Consider the following 22798-nt stretch of genomic DNA (forward strand, 5'->3'; position numbering starts at 1 on the left):
GGCAATAACAACTACTAAATGTTTCACTACTTACTTGGAGGAGAACTCTGCATGTTACCGAAAGGATTAGATGGGTAACCCTAAAACAAGTAAACCTTTCAAGCATGTATTAAGTTTTCAAATTATAGAGTAACATTAACTATATGATAACACCTCACTACTTAAGTTTCACTAAAGAAGAGCAATATTAACCCTTATGATTTATTTCATTACGAGTTGTTAATTCAGAAAACTAACATATCCCTGCATATGTAATATGTGAAATTACCCAAAAGATAAAAAAGAAATTTATCTTTAAATGACACAACATAATAATTTATCAATGTCAATCATAAATTATTAATATTTAACACGGTTTTATGTTCCGGGAACATATTTACATAAAAAATAATTTCTCCCTTCTTTAAGACTATCTTATGTTCAGTGAACAAATCTTACATCAAAAATAACTTCTCCCTTCTTGTCTCCCTTTCTATCCTTTCTCTTGGAGTTGAATTCCTCCACTGATGCTCTGACCTCCTCACGACTTGGGGCCCTAATGGGGGCTAGTTCTATAGATGGCCTTCCTTTAGTTGCTTCAATCCATGCCTCTTTCAATGTTGCCTTCATTTTCTTGCCTCTAGCAAGATCTAGAGAGGTAAGACCTCTATCATCTGTCACGGTCACCTGAGCACCATGTTTAAGGAGACAACAAGCAGCTCTCTCATGATCATTGTATGCCTGAGGAAAGAATTAGTTCATGTTCTTGTATTCAAACATAAAAATGTACAAACCATTCAAATATGACAAATGCATATTACCCATAGGAATATTTGAAGGAAATACAAATATTCATTAACTGGTCACACCTAAAGCTAGATGTGGCAGAATAAGAAAGTAAGCCATATTCTTACTCCTGATTAGGTGAATAATATAAACATATTTGTTCATTTTTTTTTCAGTAAACCTTTGAACATCTTGATATGAATACAGAATTCCTGACAACAAATATCATTTCCTGTCACTATTTCAATTCCTAAGATTACAAACTTACTGTAATATGTAGAGGAGTTGTACCAGCGAACCCTCGACTGTTAACATCTGATCCTCCTTCTATTAACTTCTCCAGTGTAGAGACATTGCCCGTCTGGGATGCACAGTGAATGGGGGCAAAGAGTCTCTTATCTTGTAACTCTGTAATAGAATAAGGAAAGTTTAGACCAGACTGGTTTGTCTTGATTATTCTTACCTTGAATATAAGGTTAAACAAGATATCTGTGAACAACTGCTAAATTAGTATACCCCAACTCTCCCCTTATGCTAAAAAAACCCAACTTATTTTGGATGGATAAATGCTTTCAGCCCGTTTTCCTTTGAAGTGGGGTATAATTACATGATACACATGTTCATAACGTGTTTAAACCTGTATGCAACCTAATAATTCTGACAGAAAAATACAACTTGGACTGCAGCATTTCAGATAGTACACTCTTTATTTTTTATTTTCTCCTGAAGATTTTTTGCTAAATAATTCTCAAATTAAAAAGTAAATAAGATTGGAATATCACAAGTTAGTTTGGAAGTATTAGTGGCCATAATATCTTTATTTTAAAATAACTGACCCATATCAGGTCCTGCTGTAATTATGGTCTGTACTACAGTGGGGGCGATAATGGCTTTAGACTGAGAAGCGTAATGTAGACATGTTTTCCCATCTCCATCAATGGCATGGATATCACTGAAAATAAAATACATCAAAACATAAGGCCAAGATAAAAGTATGTCTGTTTAACCTATCTACCCTATTTTTTGGTTCTACCCTAGCACAATTTTATTGGTATTTTATTCAAGAACTGTCGCTAAACCATCATTTTCTTAGTCAAGAAATCCTCACCAAAGTGTCTTTTAAAAATTATTTTAAAAATTAAAATGATTTTACCTACCTACCTACCCTATTTTTTTCATCCAATGTAACCTTACACAGACATTTTTTTTCTTAGTCTAAGAAGAATTACATGCTGTTTCTACCATTGCACTTATAGTTGGTGGGTTGTTATTGTTAATGATTATTATAATCAGCACTAAGTCATGTATAATTCTGCAGTCTACACTTCACACACAATATTCATATTATATTGTATAAAATGTAACAAGAAGTTCTTACATTTTAATGTTAACATACATTGTCAAATTAACAGATCAGCAGTTTAGCTAAGGAACTAAGGAAATTTTAGCAAGCCTTGTACACAAGCTATTCTATTACTTAATCAGGTTCAAAAGACACAGGGAAAAATATGATTTAACAAATAAAAATTACAGTGTTGCTTTAGCATAATAAATAACTAAAAATGAAAGTGAGATTCCTTCAGTGATGAACAACAATGTAATCAACACTGAATAGGTACAATGTCTCAGCCATGTTATGAGTGGTATACCAGAATACAAGAATATATCTGTAATTTTTGTTCAAATCAACATTATTCATCCTTACCATCTATATTTTAGTAGTTCTCTTACTACTTCTGCTGGATGATATGGTTTATTTAACTGTGTTGCTAATTTTTCCAACATACACATATCTCTTGTTACAAGCAGTAATGGAGTCAGACCTTCTGAGTTACGACAGTTTATATCTCTAACTTTGTTTTCTTTCTGAAAATGAAAAGACCATTTGGCAAATTAATTCATATAATTAAAACATGTAACAGAAAATAAGAAAACTTACAATCAAAACAGTGCAATTTTGATCATGTGACCTTATCCGAAAGTCTCTGACCACCATTTGATCAGTACATGTGACCTTATCCGAAAGTCTCTGACCACCATTTGAGAAATCTTCTATGTTGTATAAGGGTATAATTCTAAGCCATTCTTTGGACAAAGAGGGAAACTTTCATAAGAGAATCAGCCTTATTACAGACAGAGGTAGTTAAAGGCAATTAATACCCCTGAAATAAATTGTACATATGGTAAAAATAAAAGTGCAGTTGTTCTACATGTAATAGGTACATGTATATGAGTACACACAGCTATATAGTACTGTGTATTATAGTTTCAATTTACAGGATTATGAAATGCTGCATATCACTGTGACGTCAAAAATAACAGTTCAATTTAAGCTGTAATAAAACCTATATTTGAACTTATAATACTACAGATAAAATCAATGTATACCAGATCAATCACTTGGAAAACTTGCTGCACTCAATCAGAAAACACTACACACAATACACATGAATCTATATTGGAGATCTAAAAAATGCATGTTGGAAATGAAAGTACTCTTAATAAGTTGAAAAAATGCATTTTAAATGGAGGAATTTTTTAACGTGAATTTAATATGTTGCAAGAAAAATAAGAGAGAGGATATGAGAATCCATGCCCAGAAAAGGGCCCATTTCCTCTTTATCACGAAACATGCTGATATAAGAGTTCTTCAGGAAATGATCTGGGTAAAGTCATGTGAAAAATGCTGTTCATGCTCTTTAAGAAGTAGCAGTAACAAAAATAACCTCTTTAATTCCACCATCATCACAAGAGTTATGCCCCTTGTTAACAGTATGCTGCAACAAAGTTCATTGAAATTATACAAGAAATACATTGATAGGCTATTAGCTATTCAACTCAGACAATAGTAAAAGGACTATATATTTTATAATTCTAGAGAGGTACATCTTTAATTACTGTTCAAGTACTTTATATAACCATATGACAACTATGAGAATTGACAGGGGTGAGGTATATAAAACTAATGATCTGAAAAAAATATTAGGACAAATCCAGTCTATATCTTATAAAACCCTTAAAATAAACTGGCTGTAGTTATCATACTATTCTAGAACCTTTAATTACTAAAGGTGTAATAAAAATGTGCCATTATTGGAAATTTTCACTGCTAGAAACAAAATGCACATTGATTTTTTAGCATAGAATCAATAAAATAAAGCTGCATCACATGTTCTAAAAGAAAACATTGGAATTCATTTCATTCTATATTATAAACTTGTTCATGTGCACCTGCTTACATTTGTTTTTACGGTTAAGTTAAACCACATTGACTCTGACATAAGTGAACAATTGTCATATATGTAACATAACAGGAAACCACTAAAGTACAAAGAATTGTCATATTATCTACCAATTGTAGCATGTTTTAAGGCATACTGTGAAAGTATCATTGTTCATGGGGCATCAATTTTCATGTCTTTTGTTGGTTTTGGAAATTACCCCTTTGTTTGTATGAGAGAGATCAATTCTACAAATTCAAGAATCCAGAAACTGATAATTTTTCCCTAAACCATGAAAGAGTAACCTTGGGAACCAAGATTCTAGTGGAAATTAAAAGAATGTAATCCAGGGACAAAGACCAGACATGGAAAATAGACACACACAACAAAGAACATAAATAGCTAGAATAATTCAGATGCCCACAAATAAAAGTATTTTCATAGTGTGGAAAAACAATGATATCTTAAAAATTCATTAGATTTCTGATCATTACCGTGAAACTAGACAAAAGTTGTCTATACAGATGTCCAATCCACATTCATGTTGAGTATAAGGGAACCAGATCAGTGATAGAAAGTCTGAGATTAGTACAACCAATTTCATGCTGAGGAAGTACTCTAAATCATTTCTCCAAATGATCAGTTCCTGAATTTTAACCAATTTATTAACGGAAATCTTATAAGATGTTCACAATAAGTAAAGGTGGGAAAGTACTCTCTAAACTTGACATAAATAAACCTACCAGAAGTCGCCTGACGACCTTAATGTTGCCTTGCCATGCTGCCTGTAACAATAAATGATGCCATGATTCTGTTGCCCTCTCCACCGAGTCCAATAGTACCGTTTTAATGGCAGTAGATGCAACATCAACTGCTGTCTGGTTCTCATAATTTCTAAGAGTAACATCAGCACCATGTTTCAGTAAGAGTTGAACAATCTGGAAAAGAATGAAGTTTAAATACAGATTTTAAGAATACATGTACTATACATCTGTTTATATTGTATTTCAGTAGTAGCAGGTTTCCGGATTCATCTATCATTTCATAGACATAACCTCTGTGACAATGTCATCAACTTGAAAGTTTGATACTAAAATTAAATTATAAGGAATGACTTAAATATTTTTCCTGCCTATTTGTAATAAAAACTCATGGTACACACATGATTTTATTTTTACATATTGAAAAAAGGGGGGTTACACTGGGATAAATTTTATGAATTTCTTAAATAACTTGATTTTTTTTCCCCAACCTTCCATTACCCTAAAACATATCATCCTTGAAATAGCAGACACTAAGTTTCAAACTGTTTCCAAATCTACAGGTAAGGATTAATCAGATTAATATCAATGCCCTCCTGTCCCTGGTCATAGCGAGTATTTTTGTAAATTAATCCATACATGGAAGTTGAATCTCTGATTGCCTCAAAATTATGTATGACAAATCATAAAAATATATCTAAATGTTTATTTAAAAGTTCATTTCATAGTTATCTTATATATATATATATATTGGAAGGAAATCCTTGAAACAAGTTTGTAATTATATTCCAACTTCATATGAGACAATGTTAATTTGGAAATATTTCATGCAAATTTATCAAGTCAGCAATATAAATTTCTCTACACCACGTGCTGAGATCTAACTCTACACCATGTGCTGAGATATAATTTTAAACACAGTCAAGGTAGGGGGTCATATAAAGTATCTTATAGAAATATTGGGCACTTAATTCATAGCAATAAATTCCACCAATCTACTCTCATGTATATCTTTTCATGCCTGAATTTTAACCTAGTAAGTGGTCAAAATATGGACATTAAAACATTGTGAAATTTCTAATGTTTATCTTTTCAAGGCTACTCTCAACGGTTTCTCTGGGTCAATGTCTCATTTATTTTTCTTTTACTTATTACTAACATCAGCATGATTTCTACCTTTAATTGTGCAAATAAGTTCTTTTACATTTAGATGAGTTTTCTTTGAAGTTTTGAAAAACCATGTTTACTTAAGGCCAAAAAAAAAATAATATGTTTGTTTCCTGTTACACTACCAACCCTAGTTTTTGTGGCAACTTTAAACATTTTATGGTCATTTTTGGCTTAACCACCATTAAAATCTAGATTTTTTCCCCATTAACTTAACTCAATGTCAAATGTTTTTGAAAAATAAAATAATTACCCTACCTACCTGCCCTTTGCCTTTTCTTGCTGGTTGCAAAAAACAAAACTTTTATTTTATTTTGCCTATAGTTACCCATGTAAACCAACCCTGAAGTCAAAAAATTGATGCACGTAATTTTCACATGAACTTATTTTTTTCCTGTGAAGCAATACTTCATACATGTTAGTGTTTTGTGAGAGACCAGTTACAGTATACCCTAGATACATTTAAGTAGCAGTCTGTGTAAAAATCATGCAAAATCTGAAAAATGTGATACACCCCAAAAAGGCTACATATTTTTATTTTTGTAAATAAGCTGTTTTATTGGTCTATACAGTGAAACTTCTCCAAACCGGCCACCACTGGAACAAGAAAAGATGGCCGGTTTATAGCGGTGGCCAGTTTTGTGAAAATTAGCAATGCATTGTAAGAGCTGTTTCCATGAATGTGTTCTATAACCCTACACCTTATCAATTTGTTGGTCGAGACATGTTTAATGCCAATTCAAAACTTTTGGCCTTTTATTACATTTTAAAGCTTACAATAATTTTACCCCAATGTTGTTTTGACTTGGGTACAGATCACATTAATTGACAGTTAAAAGATCATTAAGATCATACTATTAAATGACCCCGGTTGCCTGACATGTGTACACACCAATCAACAGCCAACCAGTGACAAAATGTAATGTCTGGATTAAATTTGTTGTTTAAACTACTGTCCCCTTCAATTATCATCTGTCCACTGATGAAATGCAAACCGGTCAGTGAATGAATTATTAATTACATAATATTACGTATTCATTTACAGTTTTGTTGACACATTTATTACAGGTGATCAATAACTGGGTGGCCGGAATTGAGAGGTTGTTTTTATTTGAAATGTGTCACTAAAACTGTGAAAAACCGGCCGTTGTACAGTTTAGGGGGTGGCCAGTCTATTGAAGACAAAACACACAGGTTTTAAGGTATATCGGCCTTGACTTTTGAAAACGGCCGGTTTGAAGGGAAGACCAGTTTTTTTAGGGTCTGGTTTGGAGAAGTTTCACTGTACTATGAAATTCATTCCAATCTGCCTGCTCTTAAGAGATAATCAAGACTGAAAATACAATAGATTCTATTGTATTTGAGTGTCATTTACAGAGTTATTTTCCTTAATTTTGAAATCTGCAGTGCATTCTATATAAATTTTATCTCCTAAGAACATGGGTTATATGAAAAACTAAACGTTAGTTTCTGTTTACCATGGCAATTCAAACAAAATATCAAAAATAAAAATATGTAGGCGTTTCACCCATGAATCACATTTTGCATGATTTTTATCTGGAGTGCTACTTAAGTTTTCATTGTAAATGATCAGAACTAAAAATATCATGCAAACCTTTTTGTTTAAATACTCAAACCAACATTTGTAAAAGAATCAAAGACATACATCTTGGTTTAAAAATGTTAACATTTATAGTGCTGATGTAGTGACTGATATAACTTGCTTTGCTTGAAAAAGCACAGTGGAAGAATTTGATACCCAATACCACAAAAGGAATGGTTGTGGTTCATTTAAATCATTTACAAAAAATGTAATTTAAATGTAATTTAAAAGAATAAAAAAATCTGCATTTTTAGGTTTTTGATTTGCTTTAAAGCAAGTTTTTGTTTAGGGAAATAGATATGTATAATAAAGTCAATTTAAACTAAGTGCATAAATTCCACTTTTCATATTGTTTTTGTAATGCTAATTCATGCTTCTAATGCACAATTGGATTGAAACATGAAAATGATACACAGAATGGTATACTATAATGACTAGAAATATATTGTACTTTTGCTTAATATCCTCCTCACCTGAGGACACATTTGAGTAAAAATCTTTGGGAATTAATTCAAACATACTAATACTCCATGTTTATGTTCTCATCTCTCTGGCCATTTATAGACAACAGTCAATTGGTCCCAATGAACTATAATTTAACATACAATTAAAACTTTTAATGTCAATTATTTTTTAGTTATATACAGTTTTTCTGGCAACTCTGATTGTACCAACAGTTCAATGCTGACAACTCTGATTGTACCCACAGTTCAATGCTGACAACTCTGTTTGTACCAACAGTTCAATGCTGACAATTCTTGATTGTACCAACAGTTCAATGCTGACAATTCTTGATTGTACCAACAGTTCAATGCAGACAACTCTGTTTGTACCGACAGTTCAATGCTGACAACTGTGATTGTACCGACAGTTCAATGCTGACAACTCTTGATTGTACCGACAGTTCAATGCTGACAACTCTTGATTGTACCGACAATTCATTGTTAACAACTCTGATTGTACTGACAGTTCAATGTTCTCTTTGCTAATGTTTAAAGTATTGACCAAACACATGAACACAAAGTCTCACACAGATGAAGTTGACACCATCATGGTGTAATGTTAATGTATATATCTAGCTGTCATATAACTGATAAATAATATTACTCATCTGACCAGCATTAAAATATCACAACCCATCAACTAAACAAATAAAGACTACTTGAAATATTTAGTTTAAACTATGTCAATTTTTTTATACCAAGTAATGCCTTATACCAAAAAAAAGATGAAGAATTGTACAAAACATACTACAGTTGTCAGGAAAACAGCAGTTTTCATCAAAATATCAAACCATACTCATTGACTTGCTTCTTGGAGATATTTGTTGATTTTATTGTCTAAAAGTGGTATCTTATAACACTTAGGAAACCACATAATGTTGCATATTCAGGACCTATGACCATGAATAGGTCCATAGTACTGGTCTATACATGTATAAAATAATAAACAAACTTACTCCTGAATACTTACTTGGATATGATAACTGTTAAAGAAAGTTCTTACTCTTTTAGGTATACAAACTTAGTGAACATACCAACAGTAAACACTACCAGGTATGGCTTGCACTCTGTCAGTTATGGGGCAGCTAAACTGTGGAACCAACTTCTAAATGAGTTAGGAGGGGACATGGGACTTGATCAGTTTAAAAGTTTGATAAATAAGAGGGAGGGGTGGGATGTCCTTGCTCCTTTTGCCAATAGTTTGGCTTACCCAACTAACAGATGCAACATCATCTCCTTAAAATCTTTCATTTTTTATTTTAATTTTGCTGACATGTTAATTTTAATGCTTTTAGCTGCTTAATAGCCTCTGCTTTCAAATCTTGTCAGCATTGCTTTTGTTCTAGTGCTTTTTTGTGTACTTGATTACTTGTTGTTTTAAGTTTTTATGTTAATTTTAAAAGATCTACTTGACTTGACGCCTGAAGTATACAAACATTAGAGCTAACTGAGTCCATGAATCTAGTCCATTTAATTCCTAGATTAATGGCACATCTGGCCCAACTGAAATTGTCCTAACCTTCTGGTCTAATTAATATTTTCTAGGCTAATGGTTCTTCAGGTCTAATTAATATTTTCTAGGCTATTGGCCCTTCTGGTCCAATAAATATATCCCTATCTAAATAATCTAATTTGTCAACATAAATCAACAATCCAGCCCTGTGACAGAGAAGTAACTACCATAGTTAGAGTGTCAAGATAACGTGTGATTTACATCTAAATGACAAAATCACATTAAAATTGAGAAATCTACTTGATGGAGACCTATTAAACTTTTAATGTAATTGTAAGGATATTAAGTAAGTTGAAAGATGTATAATTTGTAGACCATAGAATTGTAAAAAACCTATTGGAAGGCTTATGCGTTGCGAAACTCAGTTCAATGTTATATACCTACTAAATTCTAAACAAAGAATTTGATGATGAAATGTTTATGTCAATGCAAGTAAGGATATAGATTATAAAATGACTTTGACTGAAATTTGGAAACATCAGCTCAAAACTAACATGAATTGCACCATGTAAACTGACTGAGTAGACCTATAAATGATTTAAAGGACATTTACTCAATGCGTCTATAGAAAATAGTCCTTTGTACACCTAACCACATTTGTCCTCTAAAAGAAAAAAGGACTGAGTCATCCCTGATCTTAATTAAATTATTATTACACATGTATAACAAAGATTTTATCCGATAACAGAATTAAACAATACAATAACTTGACTATTTCTGGTCTATATACTATTGGAAGATAGTCTAATTAGTGTAATTAACTTAATTAACAGTACATACAATAGGCAATGAAGAGCCAATGAATGGATCTATACACATAGATTGTCTCTATAGTAACATATTTATAACAAGGATTTTCAAGCTATACAAGAAAAATAGCAGTACAAGAAATAGTCTGTATTAATTGTGTAGCAACTTCATTTAATAAGAAATATTTTAAAAAAATATTTTAAGACAAGTTAATTACGTTTGAGTGCTTACAAAACCAATACAATCTAAGAGCGTTTACTGAAAGAACCCATCTATCTTTGATTCTCTCTAATAGTGTATGTTTATAATATTTGTCAAATTAGAAGTCATTCTAAGGAAATGAAACTATCCAAAGAGTATAACATTTGGGTCACTATAAATCACACACTAGAATAATGGCAGTTTTAAAGTTGAGATAGAAAATATCAGAGTAAGCCATTGAGATTATGTTATTCTATTTATCAGTAACATTACAGTTCATTTGACTTAACATTATTACTGGAAACTGCTGATATATTTTCAGAATGACAGCAGCAGCCTGAGACAGAAATATCAGGCAGTAAAAATAATGGAAAAACGATAAAGTTGCAGATCCTTTGAAATTGGTTAATGTAACTGAAAAGAAATGCAGATGTAAAGTTTGGTACTATGAGGTCCATACAATTATGATATTAGCAGAACAAGGCCATATGATTTTATAGATTTTTACATTCATGACCTAATGATTTTCCTGACACTTATCTACTAAAATTGGGACAAGAAACTTTTTACAGAACTTATAAAAAGCATAACAGTGGTATAAAATATGCCCTCTCTGCTTGTACCAACTTTATAATCTAGTTTACCTTCGTGTGTGCCCTTTTAGCAGCCCATATCAATGGAGTGTTTCCAGTTCGTTTGTCCTTGACATCAACACTAACTAAACGATCACTTCTCCTTTGTAAAAAGTTTTCAATTTTCTCATAATCACCATCCTATAGAAAAAAGAACATAATTGTTAATCAATGGTTTTTTTTAAATTTTATGTTTTTTTTTGTAACACCTTTACTGGAAAAGTGTTTTATCTTCCATTAAATATCCATAAAAAAGCAAACAAGTAAATACAGCTATCAATTATTGGACTTTTTCAGAAAATGCTTTATACTCAGGCTCATTTTCTGACCTTTTAAAACAATTTGATGATATCAGCAGCTTAAGATACAGGGTCGGATGTAGAGATCTATTTTTTTTTCAAGTTGACTGATATATCAATAAAAAGACAATTAAGGTGAAGTTATAACAACAGTCAAGTAAATAATGTCTGAACAATGTGGACAATGTCTACCATGACTCAGCAATTCCTTTGTAACACAGCATAATTATCATAAATATTAACCATTAAAAATAGAATGTTTCTTAACTGAAAAAAGTGTCACATTTGGTAGCCATTTTACTTTCATTTAGTTTTGTTTTCAAGCATTTAACGGTACATGTAATATAAGAAAAATTCAAAACCATTAGTCCCTGTTGGTAAGATTTTGTACTTACCCTTGCTGCAGCAAGAAAGATTTCATCAAGGTCATCTGTCCGACCTTGACCTAGTAGAGTTGAAGCTATGTCATAGTATGTTGCTGATCCTACACGATTTCTGGTATTGTTCAGTTGGTTATTGATAGCATTGTTTATTTCTGTTCGTTTGTTAGCTGAACCATTTCGACTTTTTGGTTGTTCATTTTCTGGAAGCTCTGGCATCCTTGATCAGTTTCCCCCATTGTTGATTAAATCCATAGTTAACATTTAAATCTATTGAAGAACTAACTTATCTTTTTCCTGAAAAAAAAGAAGAAAAAATTAACAAAAAAGAAAAAGTATCCAATAAATGATGCATGTCTTAAAATAAAGTGTTTATATTTCCTGTGACTTATTTCACACATTGCTAATCCTATGCCAAGCTGGTATCTGTTTATTCAATGTAGCTGTCGAACTTCAATACTGAATGTCAACACAGGACCTTTTCATGTACAAGTTACTCTTGTAGAGCATTGTCCATTTAGAGAAGTCCAAAGGTAAGGTGACCTACATAACACAGGATTTATCACTTGATCCAAAGATATAGTGACCTACATAACAAAGGATTTGTCACAGTTTATATATTAATAACCTTGGGCCAACTTCCTTGCTTTTCTTTTCTTGCATAACACTACTGACATCCAGGACAATAAATACTAGAATTTAACTCTAGTATAAGCAAAACACAAAATATGAAGCAAGCATATTCTAACTATTCCAACTTAGCAAAAATGGTATAAAATGTCATTACAGTTACACGTACATCATCAGTGAGTGGCCATATTACATCATCAGTGAGTGGCCATATTACATCATCAGTAAGTGGCCATATTACATCATCAGTGAGTGGCCATATTACATCATCAGTGAGTGGCCAAGCAGATTGTTTTAAGTTTCTATGTTGTATGGTGGGACTTCTTTCCCTCAAAATCTTTTGACAAAATGAGATAATGGTAAATGAGTTTGTGCTTATGAAGTATGTGTATTGGTATTACACTAGTCTACACCGTGGCACCTCATCAAAGTCACCATCCTTATCCTTATAATAATTAAATATTATTTTGTTTTATACTGACAGTAAATATGTATCCTTATGTATTCCTTTTATAAAATATTGTTACACAGTCTTATTCAAAATATTCAGAAACCAGCTTGATGACACAAAAGATATTCATATTTAACCATTCACATAACAGGTTCAACAAAACAGTTAGTAGCTGTTCAAGTGACCCTAATCTCTATCAATAACACCCATGACCATACAATCTGTTCTGAACCCATATGGTGTGGGAAATCACCTGTTTTATACTCAGCTCTATATGTAATTAATCTAACAGTACATATATAGAGAGGAAACCAGTGTGATTTAAAGGATCTCAATATATACATAGTATTTGTGTATTTAATTTGACCACCTAGCGAGACTACTTGAAATATATAGTCTGTCTTGATGAAAAAGGTAAAAAGTATCAATAATTGGGCTCACTTCCAGGAGTTGTTGTCAGAGAAGGCTTATAGAGGGCCCACATTACTGAATTTAACAGTCTGCCATCTAACTGGAATCTTGACTAATAAATAACTGTCAGAAGTGTTTTGAAAAGAGGATAGGAAAACAATAATCACACACCATTGAATTACCTACAATATAAATAATATATTTTCTGATAATAGATATTTAATATTAATATTTGTTTTAAATCAACATTTGGACTTCACTCTAGATTGACATATGATTGATCGATTGGTTGTTAGGGTTTAACTCTGAGCAGCAATATTTCCACTATATTCAGGCGATGAGATTGAACTATAAATTGTTGGTAAAAAATATGAAGAGAAAAAGTAAACTTTACAATTACTAACACAAAAACGCACCTATAAGACATTGTCTTCTGTATATTTTCTAAAATATGAAATTTTGAGATCAGAAGAAAGGAATGAAAAATAAACAGAAAGAATTAATCAAATATAATCATTATAGTTGCTACTGTCATAGAACTAATTTCTTTTGATTTGTCAAAGACTTCTTAAACAAAGTATGCTGTATACAGATCAATAAGAACTAACTGTCTATACTGATGATTAAGTAAGCCTGTTAGAATTTCTAGTCTGATGTCACAATGTCGAGTCTTTAATGTCAGTTTCTAAATTATTTATAATCAATACCTATATTACTATCAGATCTAGGGTGGAACATTCCCAAGCATTTTAGATTGAGTCAAATTATTCCATTGAGTACATTTGAATTAATTCACAACTTGTACTGGTGCTTCATAATGCAGAAAGCTACATGGCCTCAATGATAGAAGAGAAATAGATCAAAACACAGCCAATATACAAGAATGCAAACAAAAAAAACAACAAAACCCATAACAAAATTATTTTTCTCTTATATCTGATAGCAGACTATAGTTTTATACCAATACTAGTTAAACTTTTGTTATATATTGTTATTGACATTCTTAAAGTGTCAGAAAAAATGTGCATGTCAAAACTACCATAAAAAAGAGAACTATTTCAATAACAAGAGAACAAACTTAAGCCCAGCTTACCAGGAAACAAACGACAGAACTTGTAACTTCCACACTACAATTCATATTCCATTTATTGGTATTCTCAACAACAATAGAAAATGTGTCAAAATCCTGCACCTTACAAATTCCTCATCACATGGGGTAAGACGAACGTAAATATCAACAGCACAGCACTAAAAAACCTCAATTACCCAAATACAAATCAAAATAAAACATCTATCAAAATTAAACATCAAAATCATTCCTTTGTACACACAGGTAAACTCAATATCAGGTGTGTGCTTCTTTGTTCCTGTCTTATGCAGAAAGTTCACCTTTTGATCCAAATCAATAATATATCTGGATCAATTTAATAGATCAACATTTCCATATGAAAAGTATCCTTATATGCAGGTGCCTATAGTTATTTCAGGGATGTGTATTGTGGTGGCAAAGCTTATGTCACACCTGTGTATACCTGTGTAGACCTACCCAGGTTTAATAGATAAAAAATAGACCCTTAAAAATCTAGCTTGGACAAAATTCGACAGCTTTATCATAAAGATCACAGTTGGACAATGACTTGAAAGGAGACAAAGACTTTATCAATTATTCATGTGAATTTATTGGATTTGACAAATGTTTCTGTGTTTAATGTAACAACTTTATGGCTTTCTAACAGTCAAATATTTCAAAACTGAAGAAACAAATCTTATTAGCCAATTTGTTCTGGTTAAATATTTTTTGCCTTCTTTTCTACAAGAAAAATATGAATCTACATTACAGCATCCTCAGCATAGTATAATTTAAAAATCTTTACCACATTCATTTTTATCTTAGTGTATCTCATATAGGTAAGTATAGATAAGTGAATCAAGCAGAGTGTTTTACATGCATCATCAGTTTTTTTTTACATTTTCAACCACAAACTTTGAAAACCTGTATGGAAAGGTAATACATACATGTATATAATTAAGTTGTCAAGTTTTCAAAGTATGTTTTGCAAACTCACAAGCAACTCAGGACACATGCTTAAATAATGATTTAGATACGGATTTGGTATAGAATTAGGTTAAAAGTTATCAAACTGGAATATTTAAAGAATATCACAGTTACCTAGATTAGAAGTGATGTTCAGCAAGGATAAATACCATCTAATAACATCAACATGTCAGCAGGGGTAAATATCATCTAACAACATCACAATGTCACCAGGAGTAAATACCATCCAATAACATCACAATGTCACCAGGGGTAAATACCATGCAATAATATCACAATGTTACCAGGCACAAATACCATCTAACAACATCACAATATCACCAGGGGTAAATACCATGTAATAACATCACAATGTCACCAGGGGTAAATACCATCTAACAACGTCACAATGTCACCAGGGATAAAAACCATCTAACAACATCACAATATCACCAGGGGTAAATACCATCTAACAACATCACAATATCACCAGGGATAAATACTATCCAATAACATCACAATGTCACCAGGGATAAATACTATCCAATAACATCACAATGTCACCAGGGGTAAATACCATTTAATACCATCACAATGTCACCAGGGGTAAATACCATCTAACAACATCACAATATCACCAGGGGTAAATACCATCACAATGTCACCAGGGGTAAATACCATGTAATAACATCACAATGTCACCAGGGGTAAATACCATGTAATAACATCGTAATATCACCAGGGATAAATGCCATCTAACAACGTCACAATGTCAGCAGGGGTAAATACCATCTAAAAACATCACAATGTCAGCAGGGGTAAATACCATCTAACAACATCACAATGTCACCTGGGATAAATACCAACCTAACAACATCGCAATGTCAGCAGGGGTAAATAACATCTAACAACATCACAATGTCACCAGGGATCGATACCATCTAACAACGTCACAATGTCAGCAGGGATAAATACCATCTAACAACATCACAATATCACCAGCGATAAATACCATCTAACAACGTCACAATGTCCACAGGAGTAAATATCGAACAACATCACAATGTCACCAGGGGTAAATACCATGTAATAACATCACAATATCACCAGGGATAAATGCCATCTAACAACATCACAATGTCAGCAGGGATAAATACCATCTAAAAACGTCACAATATCACCAGGGATAAATAACATCTAACAACATCACAATGTCAGCAGGGATAAATAACATCTAACAACTTCACAATGTCAGCAGGGATAAATAACATCCAGCAACAATATCACATAAAATTATATATATCTGAGTCAAATTCTCCCATCTAGAAAAGTTTGCACCTACAGTTATTTGCAGAAGTAAGTCTTTTTCATCCCCCAATCCATACACATTTTTTTAATTGCTGTTCCAATTTAGAATTTCGATATTTTTCAATCAATTTTGCCCCATCCTATTTATCAGTTCACCCTACCATTCCATGAGAGAAGAGTTGTATTTCTAGCTACCTCCAAGTCTGCTTAAGTCATGTAAGCAATTGGAGTATCTATAAGGAGATATTGGAACTAATACAACATTTTAACTTCTACAAAAGGCATATGACTTCAATCTTCACTTCAAATAGTTCAGATGGGTTGTCATGACCAGCTGAAATATTTGTAAATACCTGTTTACATTAAGTAGATCAATGCATAACTATACAAATCCTTGAAAATTATGAACATATAAAAAAAAATTTGAAAGACACGACCATATTACTATGGAGTCATACAGAAAACCACTATTGGATATGTAATGGAAAAATTTAGGGCTGGGAAAAAAGAAAAAATGACTCAAATATTTACTAACAAAATAAGATAATACTACATTTTGTAGAACGATATATCCCTTTATATTGGTAAAAATAAATAAACATGCACCTTATTGTATCAAGTAGGACATTTTGCCTTATAGCTGACTAGACTTTGATAATGGATGCATTTCCTTCATGACAATCCAAATTTGCCGAAATGTCATCAATTCGTTTTTAATTCAAGCTTCTGTGCAAATATGCACAGACATAAAAATATAAAAAAAATCTTATATCAAATTAAAACTCAACAATAGAAAGTAAGAAGTTACTAACTTACATGGTACTTTACTGAAAATTCCACAGTCTCTAAGATATCAATTGAGGATAACCATCACAAAGGTTGAGTACTACCATTTATACCCACACCCACACCCGACACCTTGCTGAAACAGCTGGTAGAGATCTCTTTGTGTATTGGTATAGGGACAGTCAAAGGACTGTGTATTGGGTCATACTCTGGCAAAGGTCCAATACACATCCCTTGTAAGAAAGGTTCATAATTAACTTCTATACTGACACAAAGACAACCTTGGGTTCAAATAATTTATGCTGCGCCACATGGAAAGTAAAAATTGTGAACAAAGAGATTTGTGAACTTTTAACTTTATAAATGGTCTCAATAATTTAGGCTTTACTTTGTTCAACAGGTTTTCTTTGTCACAGATTACTAATTTCATATTTTCCATTGTATTTTCAAATTCTAGATCTCTTTAAATATTTGTGGAAGAGTTTTTGTCCTGCATTATTCACAAAATAAATTCAAAATTGCTGGGTTTTAACTCCGGTATTTAAACCTAGTGAACTGAGCAATGACAATATTTGTATCTTTTAACTTGAATACTAAAAAATGAAGCACTTGTAGAAAGGTTTTGATTAACAATCTGAAATTAGTGTATAAATATAATCTCTCACAAAGAACATGCAAAATAATTACTAATTACATGTATATGATTTTTTCTGGCCTAATAGCCTTAGTTGGAATAAACAAATACTTGGTAATTACATTTATATAGAAAATGAAATAGCAATGGGAAAGCACACTGTATGAAAGCAAGTTTCAGTGAAAATTTTACGTAAAGTTGTGTTCCTGGCAACATTAACGTACTATCCTATCCTATCCTATCCTATCCTATACTATACTGTACTGTAAATTAAATTATAATTCATTATGGTGGACATTTGGTGACATTCTCGTCATGTAATCATTGTACTATACATGTAATAAAGTTAAAGAGTAGCTACACTGAGTAGGAAAGACATATAAAATATCAATGGCCACTGTCAAATGTCCAACTGCTGAGGAAGTACTGTCAAATATCCCAGGCCAAGTGAGAATTGTCAAATGCCCCACTGCTGAGGGAGAAGTGTCAAGTATCCCACTGTTGAGGGAGGAAAGCCAAATATCCCACTGTTGAGGGAGGAATGTCAAATATCCTACTGCTGAGGGAGGAAAGTCAAATATCCCACTGCTGAATGAAAACTGTCAAATGTCCCACTTCTAAGTGAGAATAGTCAAATATCCCACTGCTGAGGGAGGAAAGTCAAATATCCCACTGCTGAGGGAGGAAATTCAAATATACCAATGCTGAGGGAGGAAAGTCAAATATCCTACTGCTGAATGAGAATTGTCAAATGTCCCACTGCTGAGGGAGAAGTGTCAAATATCCCACTGTTGAGGGAGGAATTTCAAATATCCCACTGCTGAGGGAGGAAAGTCAAATATCTCACTGCTGAGTGAGAATTGTCAAATGTCCCACTGCTGAGTGAGAATAGTCAAATATCCCACTGCTGAATGAGAATTTTCATATGTCTCACTGCTGACTAAGAATTGTCAAATGTCTCACTGCTGACTGAGAATTGTCAAATGTCCCACTGCCATGGAAGGAGTGTCAAATATCCCACTGCTGAGTGAGAATTGTCAAATATCCCAGTGCCAAGGAAGGACTGTCAAATATCCCACTGCTGAAGGAGGAATTTCAAATATCCCAATGCTGAGGGAGGGCTGTCAAATATCCCAGTGCTGAAGGAGAATTGTCAAATACCCCAGTGCTAATTAAACAGGGGATCTACAAGTTCATATATATATTAGAAACAAAGTATATTAAAATTGGTGCAAGTCACTTTAATCTTCAGTCAATATTTTGATGTCTGACAAGGCCAATTTAACATTTCTATGTTGATAACCAAATCTGCTTTTTCAATATTTATAATCATCAGTTTTTCTTTGTTCCATGTCTTATATGGCACATTGCCAATGATATCAGCTGTTTTGTGTTTACATTGCCACATATATGTTTCAATACTTTAAATTCATGACTAAAATGGTAACATGTCAATGAAAGATTGATCCAATATTACCACATATGTATGGATGTGCTTTACAAAGAAATATTCTATTGATAAAAACTCAGTGTCAGTATAGTTCACTTTATTCTGTGATTTTCTTTGTTCATGTATGTTCTGGCTAGCTCCCAAGTATTAGAATTAAAACATTCATACAATTTTTATGATAAAAAGGGAGAAAGTCTTTTTAGAGGTCACAAATAGTACTGTAATTGACATATCAAACTGACCTTGGTGTTTCGGAAGATATTTAGACTTTTGACATCTGCCATTTACCAAGTTGTATGCAAAGAGAAAACTGAATTAATGAACTATCAATGGACCCAACCAGATGATACTGGACATTGACTCAAGAGTTGAACTAGAAAAACTGAGCAAAGTGGATTTGTTGATAGCCCCTGTCCATCCTCCCTAGAAACGCAAAGCTCATTTGTTGATAGCCCCTGTCCAACCTCCCTAGAAACGCAAAGCTCATTTGTTGATAGCCCCTGTCCACCTAGAAACCATACAGAAAACTTTTAAAAAATCAAAATAGAAGGTGCTCAACAGCATCATGTGATAAAAAATGCGCAAAAGTTTTATCAAGTTCCATTCAACAGTTATAGAGGAATTGCAGATAAGAAGTTGATTCCCTTGATTTGCATCAGGAAACTTCAAGTCATTCAAATGAAAAAACAAAAAAAGGAGTTGCATAATGTTGAAAGTTTCATCAAATTCCATTCAGCAATTTTAGAGAACTGAGGACAGACAAACAGACAGACAGCATAATCACGAAATACCAAGCCAAGGAGGTTGTATAAGAATAACAATGTTAAATTCTTGGTCAGATTTTTATTGTAATGTGTGTCTTTACCATATCTCTTATAAGTGTACATTCAGAGTCCACCGGGATAAATATGGTTTCAGGTCTGAAGCAAACTTTAGTTTGGCCTCTCCAAAATTATTCAAAAAGACAGACTGAGCTGGTCAGACAGATAAACAGACAGTAAATCTTATCTATTAAAGACACCCACTTGTATACCTTTACTCTAATTAATATATACATGACAGAATACAGTAACCAGTATAAACCTAAACAAGAGTCATTTAAAAAAAGGAAATAAGTTTTTCAAGGTTGTAACATTGAATATAATTATGTTCCATATGACTGACTATAATTATATCATGTAGATTAACTTGGTATTGTTTATTCTGTAAGGGGATGTACCTTCAGTTTACAGGATCAGTAATTATGACTTCTCTGTTGCAATGTTGTACATGTACATAATGTATATGCAGGGTATGAAGTTAACATTTTATGAACCTTGTCCTACGCCGCAAGTTGATGAAAATTTCACTTGCCCAAATTGAAATTTAGGTTGTTCTCTGGAAAAGTATAATTAAGTTTTTACTTGTCCTTTCTTAACATATTATGAACCTTGTCTTATGGCCCAAGTTAATGAAAAATGTTCAAGCAGATAATACCAGGAGAGAACAAGCAGATAATACCAGGAGAGAAGGACAATCAGTGTTTCTCTAAATATACAAAAAAGTATTCAAATATCACTACATGTTTCTCTTCTGTTCATCTACAAACAGGTCTACATAAAAAAACTTTGTTCATTCAAAACAATATTACATCTCCTACTCAGCAGCACCAAGCTTGTAGTAAAAGGTGTAAATAGTGCTCAAAACACTAGTGGGGGGCTAGGGCACTCTGCCACAGAGCAACTGGGTTGAGTGCCCCATGTGGTGGAATGGGGTAACCCAGGCATGTCATATGCTGGGGTCATTAGGCCATAATATGGAAAACCTGGCCGCAAACTACAGTTGTACAACGTGTTAAGAAAGAAGCCACTTTCCTCGCACTTTAAAGAACCCTTCTGCAGTATTCTCTCAGAATAGGAACCATAGGATTCTGCCACAGGAGGCTAAATTGTCCGACCCACCTCTACCTGTTTCCAGTGGCAATCAAAATTTGTCAACCCCATTATCCTTTTTATTCATTGCTCATTTTATCATACACTTCATGTTCATCGCCTGAATATGGCCGAAATATTGCTGCTCGTGCGTTAAAACCCAACAATCAATCAATCACAAGTTTTATGGATGAAAAAAATCAAATGTTTTTCACATTTACTTTATACAAAACGGAGCTGAGCTGTAACAGTTTCTCAATAAAAAAAACCCATTACCTTAAAAGTACTGCAGAACTAAAGTTCCCAATGAATACAGTCTTAATTGGTTATTACACAAGACTGAATTATGTACAATAAAACTTACAGTCCTGTAACTGATGAGGTGTCTATATCCAATACACAAAATTGTAAATATCAACAGAATCGCTTCACTGATTTTACATCATGATTAAAGATTTGTCACAGTGAGTCGAATAGGTCAATTTAGATTTAAATGCTTTTATTGATGTGGATTAGTTCATTCATTCATACATGTACATGTAACTACACAGGGATAACGCAATCATGATCATGATAATCTAGTGTTTAAATTTAAATTCTAACTGAATGTAGAATTACATGTATTCCTACAAATTGGAGTTTGTGCATGAATACAACTAGAGGCTACCAGGAGCCTGAATCTTGATTATAGTGATAAAAAGAAATGCAATAAGCTATCATGGTTTACCGTAATTTTTTATAGTGAAAAAATGCTATTGATTATAAATTTAAAGTCGTCACAATAAAAACTCTGAAATGAAAAACGGTAAAAAAAAAGTTCATATACATATAATGCTAATGATAGCTAAAAAAGGGCATTTAACTGTTAACAGTAAAGGGCATCCACACCCTCTTATAGTTTTTGAGATATATGTAGAAATTGGTGACTTGACCCCTGTGGTCTAAAAATAGCAAAGGCAGCCATTTTACACTTGATCTACATGTATATAATTAACACAATTTCAAAGTAGATATAATAAGGATGCTGGTGATTGAATTTGGTAATAATCTGCTGAATGGTTTCAGGGGAGACGGTTTAAAAAAAAAATCAACAACAGAGAATGGATGGCAAGTGATAGCAATAGCCAGCATGACCTTTGGCCAGGTGACTGTAGCAAATAAAAACAAAACAAACACTGAACAAACCAAAAATTATGCATCTCTTCTAATTTCATTAATATTCAATGCAATGTGGTTGGTTTCAGTTGACTGTAGGAAGATATCATGACTGTGTATAAGTTTAACACAAACTTTCTTCTTCAGGCAAAATCCCTTAATCCTGTTGTATAAACCACCATCAAAATACCTTTGTAATGTCACAACTGTGGATGAAAAAAATGACCCGGTCT

At 32.7% G+C, this 22798-nt stretch overlaps 1 protein-coding gene across 13 annotated transcripts in view; it reads right to left on the minus strand.

Moving 5' to 3' along the window:
* Positions 1 to 22798, minus strand: part of LOC148608879 (uncharacterized) — a 50777-nt gene that overhangs the window by 22484 nt on the left and 5495 nt on the right. For 7 of the 13 annotated variants that reach the window (XM_088543341.1, XM_088543342.1, XM_088543330.1 and 4 more), the window contains 8 exons: positions 11811 to 12092; positions 11129 to 11257; positions 4730 to 4924; positions 2471 to 2631; positions 1602 to 1717; positions 1034 to 1173; positions 439 to 720; positions 35 to 80 (listed from right to left, as the gene is read on the minus strand). In XM_088543341.1, the coding sequence (XP_088399467.1) occupies positions 35 to 80; positions 439 to 720; positions 1034 to 1173; positions 1602 to 1717; positions 2471 to 2631; positions 4730 to 4924; positions 11129 to 11257; positions 11811 to 12014 (1273 nt within the window). In that variant the 5' untranslated portion in view covers positions 12015 to 12092. Of the gene's footprint in view, positions 1 to 34; positions 81 to 438; positions 721 to 1033; positions 1174 to 1601; positions 1718 to 2470; positions 2632 to 4729; positions 4925 to 11128; positions 11258 to 11810; positions 12093 to 12594; positions 12772 to 14380; positions 14579 to 14676; positions 14698 to 17446; positions 17597 to 21686; positions 21705 to 21774; positions 21859 to 22798 lie in introns of those variants that run through there. The other 6 variants (XM_088543336.1, XM_088543340.1, XM_088543335.1 and 3 more) reach the window with 6 other exon arrangements.

Source organism: Perna viridis, chromosome 8 (assembly GCF_037379345.1).
Source record: "Perna viridis isolate PV_CMFRI_1.1 ecotype Kerala chromosome 8, ASM3737934v1, whole genome shotgun sequence".
NCBI lineage: Eukaryota > Metazoa > Mollusca > Bivalvia > Mytilida > Mytilidae > Perna > Perna viridis.